Raw genomic sequence first — 13,146 nt, forward strand, 5'->3', positions numbered from 1 at the left:
TCCTGACCTCGTGATCCGCCCATCTCGGCCTCCCAAAGTGCTGGGATTACAGGCTTGAGCCATCGCGCCCGGCCTTGAAGATCTTTAAAATAAAAAGTTGAGAAAACACTAGGCAAGAAGGTCTCACATGGTCTGGATATGCTGCAGCGGAGATTTAACATGGAGAGCACAACATGACCAATTCTCAGTGCAGCCACCAGAACAGGAGAGCTCTCCTGCAAGTATGCCTTCCACATCCAAATGATCACCAAATACACAGGCACAAGTTGACAGGGACAGGAGGCAGAGAAATTCTAGGCAGAAAAGGGCAGGGTCCCTGGTGAAGCCCCACCCTGAAGCCTAGAACCATGGCCCAAAGTGAGAATATGCAACCTTTTTTCCCCACTGGAATGCTACCTTTTCCAAAATCACCCATGGCCCACCCCGCCCCCCATCCTATACCCATAAAAACCCTGACCCAACTGGCAGAGAGCAGAGAAGGGAAGAAGAAGAGAAGCAGCTGGATGTCAGAGACTGTGGTTTGATGTCAGAGAGCAGCAGCTTGACTTCAGAGCAATGGCTTGACACCCTTGCTTTGGAGAGGAGTCCGGCTGAGGACAGCCAGAATCCAGGGGAAGATTACCTTCCCATTCCATCCCCCTTCTAGCTCCCCTTCCTGCTGAGAGCCACTTTTATTGGCAATAAAATTCTCTGTATTCACCACCCTTCAATCCTTTGTGCGACCTGATTTTTCCTGGATTCCAAACAAGAACTTGGGTGCCATGGGTGCAGATGCTAAAGGGTGTCACACTGACCCTCTGCCTTCAGTGGTGGAGAGCAACTGCCTCACATGAAAAGGCAGAGGGCTCACTGAGCTGTTTAACACTTAAGCTGCCCACGAACAGCAAAGCTAAAACAGCACTGTAACACATGCCCTCTGGAGCTTTGGGGGGTCACAGGTCTTCCCCCGAGATGCTGCTGTGGGGCCATCCCGGAGTTTTGTCCTGCTGATGCTCAAAGGCACTTGCTCCGGCCCCTGCACCCACTCACCTGCGTGCTCCTCCTCCCTCGAGGGGTTGAGAGCTGCGGACTGAGTAAGCGAGGCACCCCTGTCACGAGGCCTGAGAAGGGGTCAAGGACAATTTCCTCTTTCAAAGTCAGGGTGGGGGGCCTGAGAAGCGCAAGCTGCTACCCCATCACATTCTGACTATAGATCTCTGTTTCTTTTCTCAAAGCAATCGAGGCTGCATTTTCAGAACTTCTATTTTAGCAAAATCTTACCAGCTGGAGATTTGTTTTCATTTTCACTGTTGTCACTTTGGATTCCTGACACAGTTTGTTTCTGTGAATCAACAAACTTGGTCATAAATATGAAGGGATAAGGAAGATTACCTAACATCAACTCCAGGAAGCTGTCCTCCAGGACTGCGAGCCTCTACTGGCCTTGGTGTCCATCTAGGATCCCCCACTCTGCTCTGCGACAGCACCTCCACATAACTCCTAGCCATCTACCTGCAGCCTCAGTGGCAGAAATGTTCTGCAAGTGGTTTCTGCCAGAACTTTTCTGGAAGAAAAGTTCTGTTTCACACATATGTGAAAAAAAGTTCAAATCTACTTATCTGACTACTGATCACCTGAATTGGCACAGCTTTAAAAGAATGATACCCAGTTTTGCAGAGGATGGGAGGAAATATTTGGGGTAAAGAGGGAACAGCAACTGACAATATACAAGAAAAGACTTAATCATTCAATACCTTTGAGAAGTAAACCTGAAGAAATAGAAGTATGTTTAGAGGATAAATTCCAACCCCTTCACTGTGCCTCCCTGGCTTTCTGTCATTACTGACCGCAGCCCAACTCTCAGGCCTCATTTCTGCCCACTCTCCCCCAGGCTCACCAACCTCCAGTCCGAATGGCCCTTTCTTATTGCCTGGGTCACCTGCGGCAGCTCCAGATCCCCTTTAGACAGGCTGTCTCCTGCCCTTGAGAACAATCGGTGGATCCTCCATTAGCACTCATCCCAGGCCCTGTGGCCCTCACGCTAACAGGAGTGAGAGGATTTCCATGCAGCCAGGAGGAGGGGGAAGATGTGGTTCTGGCATCCAAATGTGACCTACAAAATATTTTCTCATAGCAGCAATGTTCACACTGATGGCTGGGGATGCGGTAACAACACTAGCAAGGTCCCGAAGTTATTTCCATGACAGATTACATAGGGTTTCTGAGGCTGGTTTCGGCAGCTAACACTCCTTTATTGTAATGCTGGTTTTAAGAGAAATTATGTCATGAATTTCAAATAACCAAAACAAAATCAACCTTAAAAGACATGGTCTGTTTAGAAAATAAAGACTGTTTATGTTAATAATAGGAGTTCATGAATCCCAAGAACTGTGGGAGCTCATTTTGAGAAAAGGCTGTAGATTAATGCTTTTCCATTGCCATCTTATACCCCAAGTCTCTTCTGGGGACTGAAAAGTTATGCAACAGCAGACTGTGGGGGAAATATTCCAAAGTAACACAAACTGAAGTAGAAAAATAACCTTTCCTGCTCTCAACCCTGGTTACTCTAAGGAAGATTCTGGAATGACTTTAGGGGGTTCTCCTCAGTCGCTTAGCTCTGTTACCATTTGCAGACAGGTCTTATTTGACCAGGCTCAGATCCCTGGGAGAAAACACACAGTCACCCCAGCCAGTGCTCCAGTCAATCAGTGTTCAAACTGTTACCTGGTTCTCAGGGATGATCCATATTGTGACCCTCTCCAGAGAAATTAAGTTGCCCATATAAAGAAAAGAAAAAGGTAACAAAGGGCTTGGCCTGTTACATCAACTAGAGTACAACTTTCAGTCTGGTCTAACCTTTTCAGTCTGTGGACTAGAGGATCACTGACTATCTAGCTACCTCATTCCTAGCAAAAAGCGAGTGTTCTCCAGACAGCCTGCTTTACCTATGTAAACAGTTCTCTCCATGTCTGCAAAAACTGTTTTTGGAAGAGGCAGGGCTGCCTTTCCCTGCCCCGACCCTCTCTCCTCACTCTGAGTGGCTGCTTGACGCTTGTAAACACTTTTTCCTGAAGCCATTAAGCCTCATGAGCCAGTAAGCCAGGAAAATCTGGCTTTAGCATCAAACATATTTCACAGTCACAACTGCACCAAAACCCAGGTTTCATGTGTAAATTCTTCCTTGGTTGTCCTCCAAAACCTACTCATACAGAGGAAAAATCTAAGTGATCACACCAGAAAGCAAGGTATTCTATGTATAGAACACCTTGGGGTATGAGTAGAGTTCAACCCTAAGGGTATAAATCTCAACCCTCAGGGTATAATGGTTTCATATTTCAATCCTGAGGGTATAATAGTTTGATAGTGCTAAATTCCAGAAAAATAAAAATTTATCACCTAAAATCAAAAGAGATCTCAAAATAACAGAACGCTTCACTGGCTGTGCAAAGGCCCATACAATCAGGGATTTTGTTTTAGAAACAACTGCTCCAGAAAAGCACTGCTGTTGCATTAACAGAAGTGGGAAAATGATCCGCAGGAAAGGACACCAAACATGCTCTAACGTGCATGATGCAATGAGCCTGTGTGCACACATCTGTGCTCTGCTCTACTGCAATACCCAGAATCATTGGGTCCAAGAGTGTTGTTTCTATTTTAATATGAAAGGCCACAAAATCTGACTGCAAATGCTTCGCTATTAAGCCAGGTGCTTGTGATCACACAGCTGCTCCCTAATTCCCCCATCAGCCCTAGAGACCTCAAAGGACTGCAGTAAGCAAAGGAAATCAACCACTGGCATGTCTTCCTGTTTAAACCAAGGACTATCAAAGGAAAGCCATCTATAGAAACACAGGCGACAACAATAAAAACAACTTCTTGGCTTTGTGGCCTTGGACAAGTGACTTACCCTCTCTAAACTCCATTATCCTGATTTTACAGAAGAGGAGCTCTTCAGGGCATCCTTCCGGGTTGGGGATTAAACATAAGGGATGCATGTAAATGCTTGACACAGGGTAAGTGAGTAAAGCATGTTAGCTGGTATATCCACCCTCTATGGCAAGCCTTTGCCAGATGGAGGACATAAAAATTCTAAGCAATGACTCCTACCTTGGCTTTGTCCACTTAATTACCTTTATTTTCTGAACAATTGTGTGACCAGGTTTGAAAAGAGGGAATTTTTTTAAAAAAAACATGCAACGTGACAGAGGCTGGAATCTTTTTCCTTTATTTGACTGCTTAGGTAAGTCAAAGAACTTTTTAATTGGATTGTTTATTCCTCCGGGCTTGGAAGACAGTGCCCAGGAGCTAGCCTACTGAAGGGGCAGCTGGACTCTGATGGGTAGGGTATGAAAACAAAAGAAAGTGTATTTTGATGAAGCGAATAGGTTGGACTTAGTCCTATTTGGAGATCAGCAAATACACTGCAGCAAATTCTGCAGCTCAAGAAAATCTCTGGGTTACTAATGCAGGTTTGCAAATATAGCAACTATAATGAAATGGCTATTTTTAAATGATTTCCTATAATGGTGCTTATATATGGAAGCTTTTTTCCCTGTTGAAGAAATTTAATTGGAAAATGGCAAAGGAATAAGAAGAGGCAGACGGCCAGTTCCGCTGAACAAACACACGACTACGCTGTGTGAGAAGCTTTCATGAACTCCTCCTTGTTGTGCCCAAGTGTTTGTCCTCCTGGGGGATCTGGCAGAGCTACCCCTGCCTGGTGCACCCTCCTCCTCACGGGCTCCGACCCCACTCAGTCCCCGGATTCCTGCTCGGCTGTGACCTCTGGGAAGCATTCTTCCACGATCCTCCCCGAGGTTATCACCAGGGCCACTGCAGGCCTGCTATGGAGTCTTAACTGCACTGTGAGGTCTTCCCTGTGGACCTGTCTGCATCCTCCAAAGAACTGTGAGCTTTGGGATGGGGTTCATTCACTGCTGCTCAAGTATGTGAGTATCTCCTATGCGCAGGCACTGCTATGCTGATCAATTAGGCAGGTGAAGTCCCTGCCCGCGTGGAGCCTGCACTCTGGCATGACAGCCAGATAAAGCTTGATAACACACAAGGAAGAGAGTATAAACACAATCCATCCTCAGGGAGTGCTCCATGCTATGAAAGAAAATGAAGCAGGGAAAGGGAGGCGAGTGGCTGCAGAAGAGTGAGGGATGAGGCATGACTCTAGAGGGGAGGGCGGGGGTCCTTTGCAGAGACAGCTGCTGAGGAAGGAGGGCTCCAGGCGGAAGGAACAGCCAGCACAGAGCCCCGGGCAGGAGAAGCAGCTCAGGCTGGAGGAACAGGAAGCCAGGAGGCCAGAGTGGCTAGAGCTGGAAGAAAAACAGAACAAGTGGCCAAGGAGGAGGCCAGAAGCAGGGAACACCCTGTTGGCTGCGTGCTGGGAATCTACAAGTAACTCTAGGCTTGAAGGATTTGAGGGTGGGAGCAAAGTGACCTGACAGCAGATTCTGTCTTTTATCCCCAGTACCTAGCACAGCCCCAAGTGAGTCTGCTGACTAAATGAGAAAAAAAGCTTCTATGTGTGGACAGAGAACACGTGTCAGCACTGGGCAGGGAAGGTCACTCCCCTCCAGGAACTCAGTCTTCTCAGGAAAGAGGCTACCACCAGTTATAACTAACCCATGTGTTTTTAAGTGAGGGACAGAATGAAAAGAATAGTTTGGGAAAATGAGGATGCCCATGGCGCCGACAGGCGGACGCTGGCTTCTGTGTGAGGACCAGTGCTACAGATACCACCTCATGTCAGGAGGTCCAAGAAGTCCCACAGGAAAGACATCCATGTAAGTGGGTTTATCCCTGCACTTCCCAAATGTATTTAATTATGGAACTTTGTTGGAGTGCAGGTCACTTATTAATTCCATAAAATACAATTTGAGAGAAGTGAATAGAGGGATCAGTATAGGGTTGACACTCTACAATGATTAGCAATTTCCAGGCTGTTTAAATCTGTCTGGCTGCCTAAGGCGGAAGACAGAGTCCTGAAGCTTGGGGCTGCCGGGGTTAGAGATTTATGATGCCTGTATGAAGTCAGGATGTGAGTATGAACTTAGCATGCTGGTATGAACTTGGCACATGCATGATCTGGTTGCAGGGAGTTGTGTGTATTGTAACATAAAGCCCAGAGTCTCGGTTCGGTTTAATTGGGGGAATTGTCTTCACTCCTCATGATACTTCTGCCTGGTTTAAGCTGCTACCAACATACAGCTGTCGATGGCTTCGATGCATTTTATTTGGCCTTAGATGCAATCCAGACTACTGATCGCTCCTTCCTTATTAGAGCCTCTTCTGCCGCACTGGCTTCCAGAATACCACTCTCCTCATTTTATTCCTTCATCTTTGGCTGGCTGACTGGTGGATTGGTTGATTACCTCATTCATTCATTCCCACTACTATCTTTAAACACGTTATGTGCCAGGCCCTGTGATAATCTCTGAAGATATACTAGGAGATGAAACAAACATGCTTCTGCCTAGTGGAATTTAGTGGGAGAGTCAGTCAAGCAAATAAATACTATTATGTAATTTAAAATGTCAATGTGATAGTAAGATACAAATGGGGCAATGACAGAGTCAACAATTATCACGTGCAAACACCCTGATGTCTCCCAGCTGCTTTTCTTCAGCCCAGGTCTCTCCTCTTGGTTTTTTTTATCTGAATACCTACTGCCTTCTGAAGTATCTCTGCTCAAATACTTCAAGACACTATAAACCCATGGACAAACAGAACACACGATCTCCACCTATCATATAGTTCCTGCCCCAAGCAAAACAAAACTCAAAGCAAAACCACGGGGTCCTATTTCCTATGTGCCCTATTGGTGAGTGGCCCTGTTGTCCATCTATTGTGCAAATAAACTCTTATGGGGCATACACACCCTTCCACCTTCAATCGCTTTCCAATCCTTCAGCAAATCTTGCCAATTTTACGTCTTTATTAAATCTCAGCTGCCACCACCCTAATCTGAGCAACAATTTTGCCCATCTAGACTTCTGCAACAGTTTCCAAGCTAGCCTCCCCAACTCATTCTTCATCTATGGATTCTTTCTCCACACTACAGAGTGATTGATTCAAAACGCAAATCTGATGATCTCATTCTCTTCCCCCACTATTAAAAAATCTTTCAGTAGCTTCTTGTGGATCTTTGGGTAAAGACCAAACATGGTCTCTAGCATGGCCTGTAAGACTCTGCATGGCCTAGCTCCTGCCTACCTCTCCAGCTCCCCTCTTGTACCTCTGTGTCCTCCATCCATGATGATCTTCAGTCACCTCCTTAAATGCATTCCTCTCTCTCACTGGATGCTATTCTCTTCCTTGACCTGCCTAATTCCTACTGATCCTCCAGATCCTTCCTTCCTTCCTAGAGGAAGCCTTCTTGTAACCCTAGACTGAATCAAATTTCTTTGGATACACTCTCATACTACGGTGTTCCATAATGCTGTAGTGCTTATAGGATTTTAATTAAACTCAAATATGTAATATTTGATTAAAATCCCTCTCCCCAACAAAATTTTAACTTCCAAGAAAAACTCATTATAAAATTCAAGAAAACTGACTATATGCACTCTTCTTTCTCCTGGTTCTTCTTCCCTCTCTCCCATACATGTAAACATGTCTGTCCTGAGATATGCTGCTCCTCCCTCTTTTGACTCCACACCCTTCGAACCACAGGGATCACCTTAGCCCAGATAACTTCAAAGCCTCTTCCCTAAACCTCAATCTCTTTCCAAATATCCAGGTAGGCAAGACCAGTGGTTTTGTAACATTTTGACTGCAACCCAGTTAGAACATTCATTTGGCAACTTACTGCCTACAAACATGCAAGAAACAAATTTCATGAAACAATACTGTCACTTGCTTTCCTATAAGCTTTCATTTAAAAATACTTTTTCATATAATTTCAAGACCCAATAGGTCACACCCTACAGTTTAAAATACATCGTACCAGATATTTACATATGGATATTTCTCTACAACCTCAAACATAATATGACTATTTCCCAACTCATTTCTCAACAAAACTTCCTTACTAAGGAATATATGATCCTTCTCTTAGTCACTGAAGAACAACACATTGGAGTCATTTTGGACTCCTCCTTCTTACCCAACCCAAGTAGTTGTTAAAACTTCTTGGGGTTCTTCCACTGCAATGTGTTGGCCCCCATCCCATCCCTTCCATTCCCACCATCATAGTTCAGATATTACTGTAATTTGGAATGCTGTAATAGCCTTTTAAACTGCTTCCCTACTTCCAGAATTTTCAAATAGAAGTGACTTATGTTTGAATCACAATTGTATCAGAGCAGAAAGCTTCAGTTCCATTTTGACCAACAAAGTAATGTGTAAGGGACTGAAATACATGTGACTTCATCCACTCAGTAAACTCCTTGAAAAATTAAATTTTCATTCAGGCTGCCTCACATTTCTAAAATTTCTATTACAATCCAGAAACCAAACTCTGGGTTGGTGGTAACGGCAGGCAGACTCACCCATGTCAGCAGTGACCATGGTAGACTGGTTTTCGGGGATAGAGACAGAGGTCTGGTCTTGGTCCATGCTTCGAGAGTCCTCGTTGACCTCGTGTTGGCTCTGGCTGAGTTCTGATCGCAGTTCTGAGTACTCATCTTCCTCCCTGAGAAAAAAGGAGAGTTGGCCACCACTGACAGAGGATTTAAGACAACCCCTAGAGAATATGTCTTTTAAGGACAAGAAAAAGACATTCAGAGAGAAAACAGATTTCTCCCCCAGGCCACATGGACCAGGATTTCTCCCAGCCCAAATAGATGGTCACACCTATGGTCAGCGAGTAAAGCTGAAAGGTTACTTCCACATAACATACCCATGTACCGAACGAGATTCATCTATCAGCCTGCAGAAACTCTTCCCCTCTAAAGATTCCTGAAGAAACGAGATTTCTTCACCTCCTCAAATTCCGAGGGGAAAAAGAACTAAGACTGCTAGCACTGAGGCTACTATTGAACCAAATAACTAAGAGTCTAGCACACAGCAACGGCATGCCCTACCACGTGGAGGGCCCACAGGAGCTTCCTTCTTGAAGGAGGCTGGAGGTTGGAGATGGGGTTGGAGCTACTGAGAAACCAGCACCTCATCTGTGCAGATCAAACTAGACGTTTTGGAAAGATATATGGATCAGCATGCCCAAGAAAGATGAGGCTAACTTCCCAAAGAAAGGAGGTAGAATTAGGGGGTGGGAAGAGAGGATGCAATGAGGAGAAAACGGAACACTGAATGAAAGAACACCACTCAGTGGCCTATTTCCTTTAATTTGCACTTGCTAACAAGAAGACAACATTTAAACCCCACCGTGTTTTATTTGTATACACACATCTACCTATTCTCAGCCCTTCAGGGGTCCCTCAACCTCTGGTCTCTTCATTGTACTATTAGCAAGCTGAGAAACTTAAAATTGCAGTATGTATTTCAGAGCACGTGCAGTGTCCCCTTCCCACACTACCACCACCACACATACACTGGACACAGGGATGGAGACAGCAAAATTAACCCTCTTTGAAGGATCTATTTTGCAAGTAAACAAGTAGGGGAAACTGTCAGGGGATTTAACTGGGAGTGGAATGCCCACTTAGGTCTGCTCAGCCTCAAGGGCAGGTTGTCTGTGAAGAAAGCTAGGAATCGGAGAAATCTCAGCTTGGCATTCATTTTAAATTGTCAACAACCAGAGAAGAAAGTCTACAGTGTTGGATTGTGGGTGGACCAAGATGATAAATGGTGATCTTTAGAGTTTAGGGAGGCAAGCGGGAGACACATCTATAAATCAGAGAAAGGTGAAGAACAGAAATCTTGGTTCTCTCAAGATATCAAATTTCTCCCAGGAAAGGGATTCCGCTGAGCCTGTGTTTTATAAGGTATTGTTAATAAAAGCTACCCAGAAATCTGGAAAAGCTTTATGTAGCTATAAAGCCCCACAACATGCAAAATATGAATTAGAGAGTGGTGAAGACAAAAAAAAAATACAGACTAATGTTCTATGAATAAGTTAATTATTAGACATCTGCAAGCAAAAGTCAACAATAATTAGGTTTAGGAAAGAAAACGATTAAAAAGTACTCTTAAGTGCCTTTTTGGTCTACGGGACGATTGTGCACTGATAGATACATTAGCTCTCCTTTCAGTCAGCACTTAAAATTCAGATTTTAGTTAAGGGGAGATTTTGTGTATGATGAATAAATTACCTTGCTTGCATGGCCAACGTAATCAGCTTTGGCTCAGCCGAGACTTTTTTGCAGCCAAGAAAGCAAGTGATAAATGCTACTGCTGTTTCTTTGGTATAAATGGCATTTGTAAAATCTTTAATAGCCACCTTAAACCCTCCTGGCTTGCCAGATTCGAAAGTATACAGTTCCTGCCAAATCTCCTGCTTTGTACAGAATTACTTCTAGAGATTACTAGGATGAACTTTATAAAGGAGTGAATTGAGAAGGTGTGGGAAAGGGAAGCTGTTATTGTAGAAACATTCCCTACTGAGGTCAGAGCACAGTCTGAAGGAGAACCGTATTACATTAGGCAGTAGGTTTTCTGTGTCACAACATGCAAACTAAAAATTCCCATTCAATGTATTTGAGCACCAAAACAAAGACAGGACCACAAACACTGCACAGATTCTGTCTTCAAGGAGACAAAGATGTTCACAACCCAAGAAGGATGCTGTGGGTGAACACAGGTGGAATATCTGGGGCTGCCAGTGGGGAGTGACCAGAGAAGACCTCCTGGGTGGAGAAGCACTCAAGATGAGTCTCAAGGCAAGTAGATTTCAGTTAGGTCACATGTGTGGAATAGCACAGGCAAAGGCTCAGAGGAGCTGCAAATGTGCAGAACTTGGAGGGGAACAAGTGGTTCACTATGGCTGAAACCAAAATATGGCACAGGATGGAAACATAAGGATGGAGAGGCACTCAGACTACTTGTTGACTGGGCAGTTTGAGCAAAAGGAAAACATATTGCACCAGAGGATGCAAATAATCAGGGTTAGATGGAAGAAATAAAAATACAATGTGGAAAGTCTAGGAATTCAGGGGAAGGAATAAATGTTGCCAAGATCTTGTGTGGAAACAGATAAAATGAGAAGAGGAGAAATGCATTCCAGCTATGGTAATCATTGTAAGTATTCTAGAACTAAAACAACACATGCCAACAAAGTAATAGTCATTAGAGGTGGAAAGCTACCTTGTGAGAACAGGGAAGATCTTGTGCCACAAAGAATGAGGTATAAAAAGGTTAAACTGAGCTTAAATATTACAAAGTTCATGCAGCCCCGTTGGGTCTCCCACTGACTTTCGTAAAAAATCATGGAGCTGCATATCCTTATCTCTCATTGGCATCATTCCTGAAAGGAGGCTGGAACCTGGGACCGGGAAATGACAAATTGTAAACTAACTCAATTTGTGATTGCAGTACGCATGGCACACTGATGACCGGGGGTCTTCTCTACCATTCAGGAGCACTGTTCCATCAAGAGCAAAGGAGTAAGTAAAACACACTAAGAGTCCCTGTCAGTTTTGCAAAGACGAGGTTTTGAGTTGTGCTTCTGCAGTGGCTCTGCACAGCCTTGGGGACGCCTGGTGAGGCTGTGTGGCTAATGACACAGCACAACAGCATCTGAAGATGACTTCTGTTTGTTGTGTATACAGGCATTCTTCTCAAGCAATAACTTATTTCTTTGGGGAAAAAAATGCCTCCCCAAAAAAACACCAACTGCTAATGCTGGTGATGAAGAGAGGAAAATGTAAAAACACGGGAAAAAAAGTGGCCATTTGAAACCAGAAAAATAGCAGCTCTGATAAAATGATAAATGTTGAAAGTGACACTCTGTAGTGGTAGGTTTATAATCATGGAATGACAAAGTTCTCAGGTGTCTCTCCTTGGAACATAAAGGGTCAACTCACAGGATTCCAAATGCATATTCTTTCATTCACTTAGAAGTGTCTGGGAAGTGCTTCCAAGCTGCTTTAAGAGATGCAACGATTAATGCTTGCTCTTAGTTTAAACAACATAACAAATGCTCCTAAGGAGGCAGGCATTAGATTGTACACTTGCCTATGTAACGACCAGCAGTGGCAGAAAAGTCACAGGCTGGCAGACTGGAAGGGATTTTAAAGACTGTTTTAGCCAGGACCACTACCTTTATTTTACAAACAAGACAAATGGGGCTTCGAGAGGCAACTTACCTAAGATTATGCAACTACTAGCACAGCCTAATTCCTAAATTTCACACCAATGAGACACTATGTAGTTGACTCTTGAACAACATGGATTTGAGCTGCATTAATCCATTTATACGCAAATTTTCTTTCAATAAATGTATTTGAAAATTTTTTGGAAATTTGTGACAACTTGAAAAAACCTCAGATGAATCGTGTAGCCTAGAAATACAAAAAAAAAATTTAAGATATGTCATAAATACATGAAATATATACATTAGGTTGATGCAAAAGTAATTGTGGTTTTGCTTTTGAAAGTAATGGAAAAAACCGCAACTGCTTTCACACAACCTAATAGATACTAGTCTATGTGTTAACTGACTGCTTATGTTATCTGTAAGGCTTCAAGTCAACAGTAGACTTTTTTTTATTATTATACTTTAAGTTCTAGGGTACATGTACACAACATGCAGGTGTGTTACATATGTATACATGTGCCATATTGGTGTGCTGCACTCATTAACTCGTCATTTACATTAGGTATATCTCCTAACGCTATCCCTCCCCCCTCCCCACAATAGGACCCCAGTGTGTGATGTTACCCTTCCTGTGTCCAAGTGATCTCATTGTTCAATTCCCACCTATGAGTGAGAAAATGCGGTGTTTGGTTTTCTGTTCTTGCGATAGTTTGCTGAAAATGATGGTTTCCAGCTGCATCCATGTCCCTGCAAAGGACACGAGCTCATCCTTTTTTATGGCTGCATAGTATTCCATGGTGTATATGTGCCACATTTTCTTAATCCAGTCTGTCACTGATGGACATTCGGGTTGATTCCAAGTCTTTGCTATTGTTTGTGAATAGTGCCACAATAAACATACGTGTGCATGTGTCTTTATAGCAGCATGACTTATAATCCTTTGGGTATATATATCCCCAGTAATGGGATGGCTGGGTCAAATGGTATTTCTAGTTCTAGAT

The 13,146-nt window shown here is 43.7% G+C and overlaps 1 protein-coding gene across 3 annotated transcripts in view; it reads right to left on the bottom strand.

Moving 5' to 3' along the window:
- The window catches only part of MCC (MCC regulator of WNT signaling pathway), a 473,566-nt gene that overhangs the window by 84,359 nt on the left and 376,061 nt on the right, over positions 1-13,146 (bottom strand). For all 3 annotated transcript variants that reach the window (XM_028849659.2, XM_002804475.4, XM_015140595.3), the window contains one exon: positions 8,481-8,623. In XM_028849659.2, coding sequence (XP_028705492.2) covers positions 8,481-8,623 — 143 coding nt within the window. The remainder of the gene's footprint in view (positions 1-8,480; positions 8,624-13,146) is intronic.

The sequence above is a fragment of the Macaca mulatta genome, chromosome 6 (genome assembly GCF_049350105.2).
Source record: "Macaca mulatta isolate MMU2019108-1 chromosome 6, T2T-MMU8v2.0, whole genome shotgun sequence".
NCBI lineage: Eukaryota > Metazoa > Chordata > Mammalia > Primates > Cercopithecidae > Macaca > Macaca mulatta.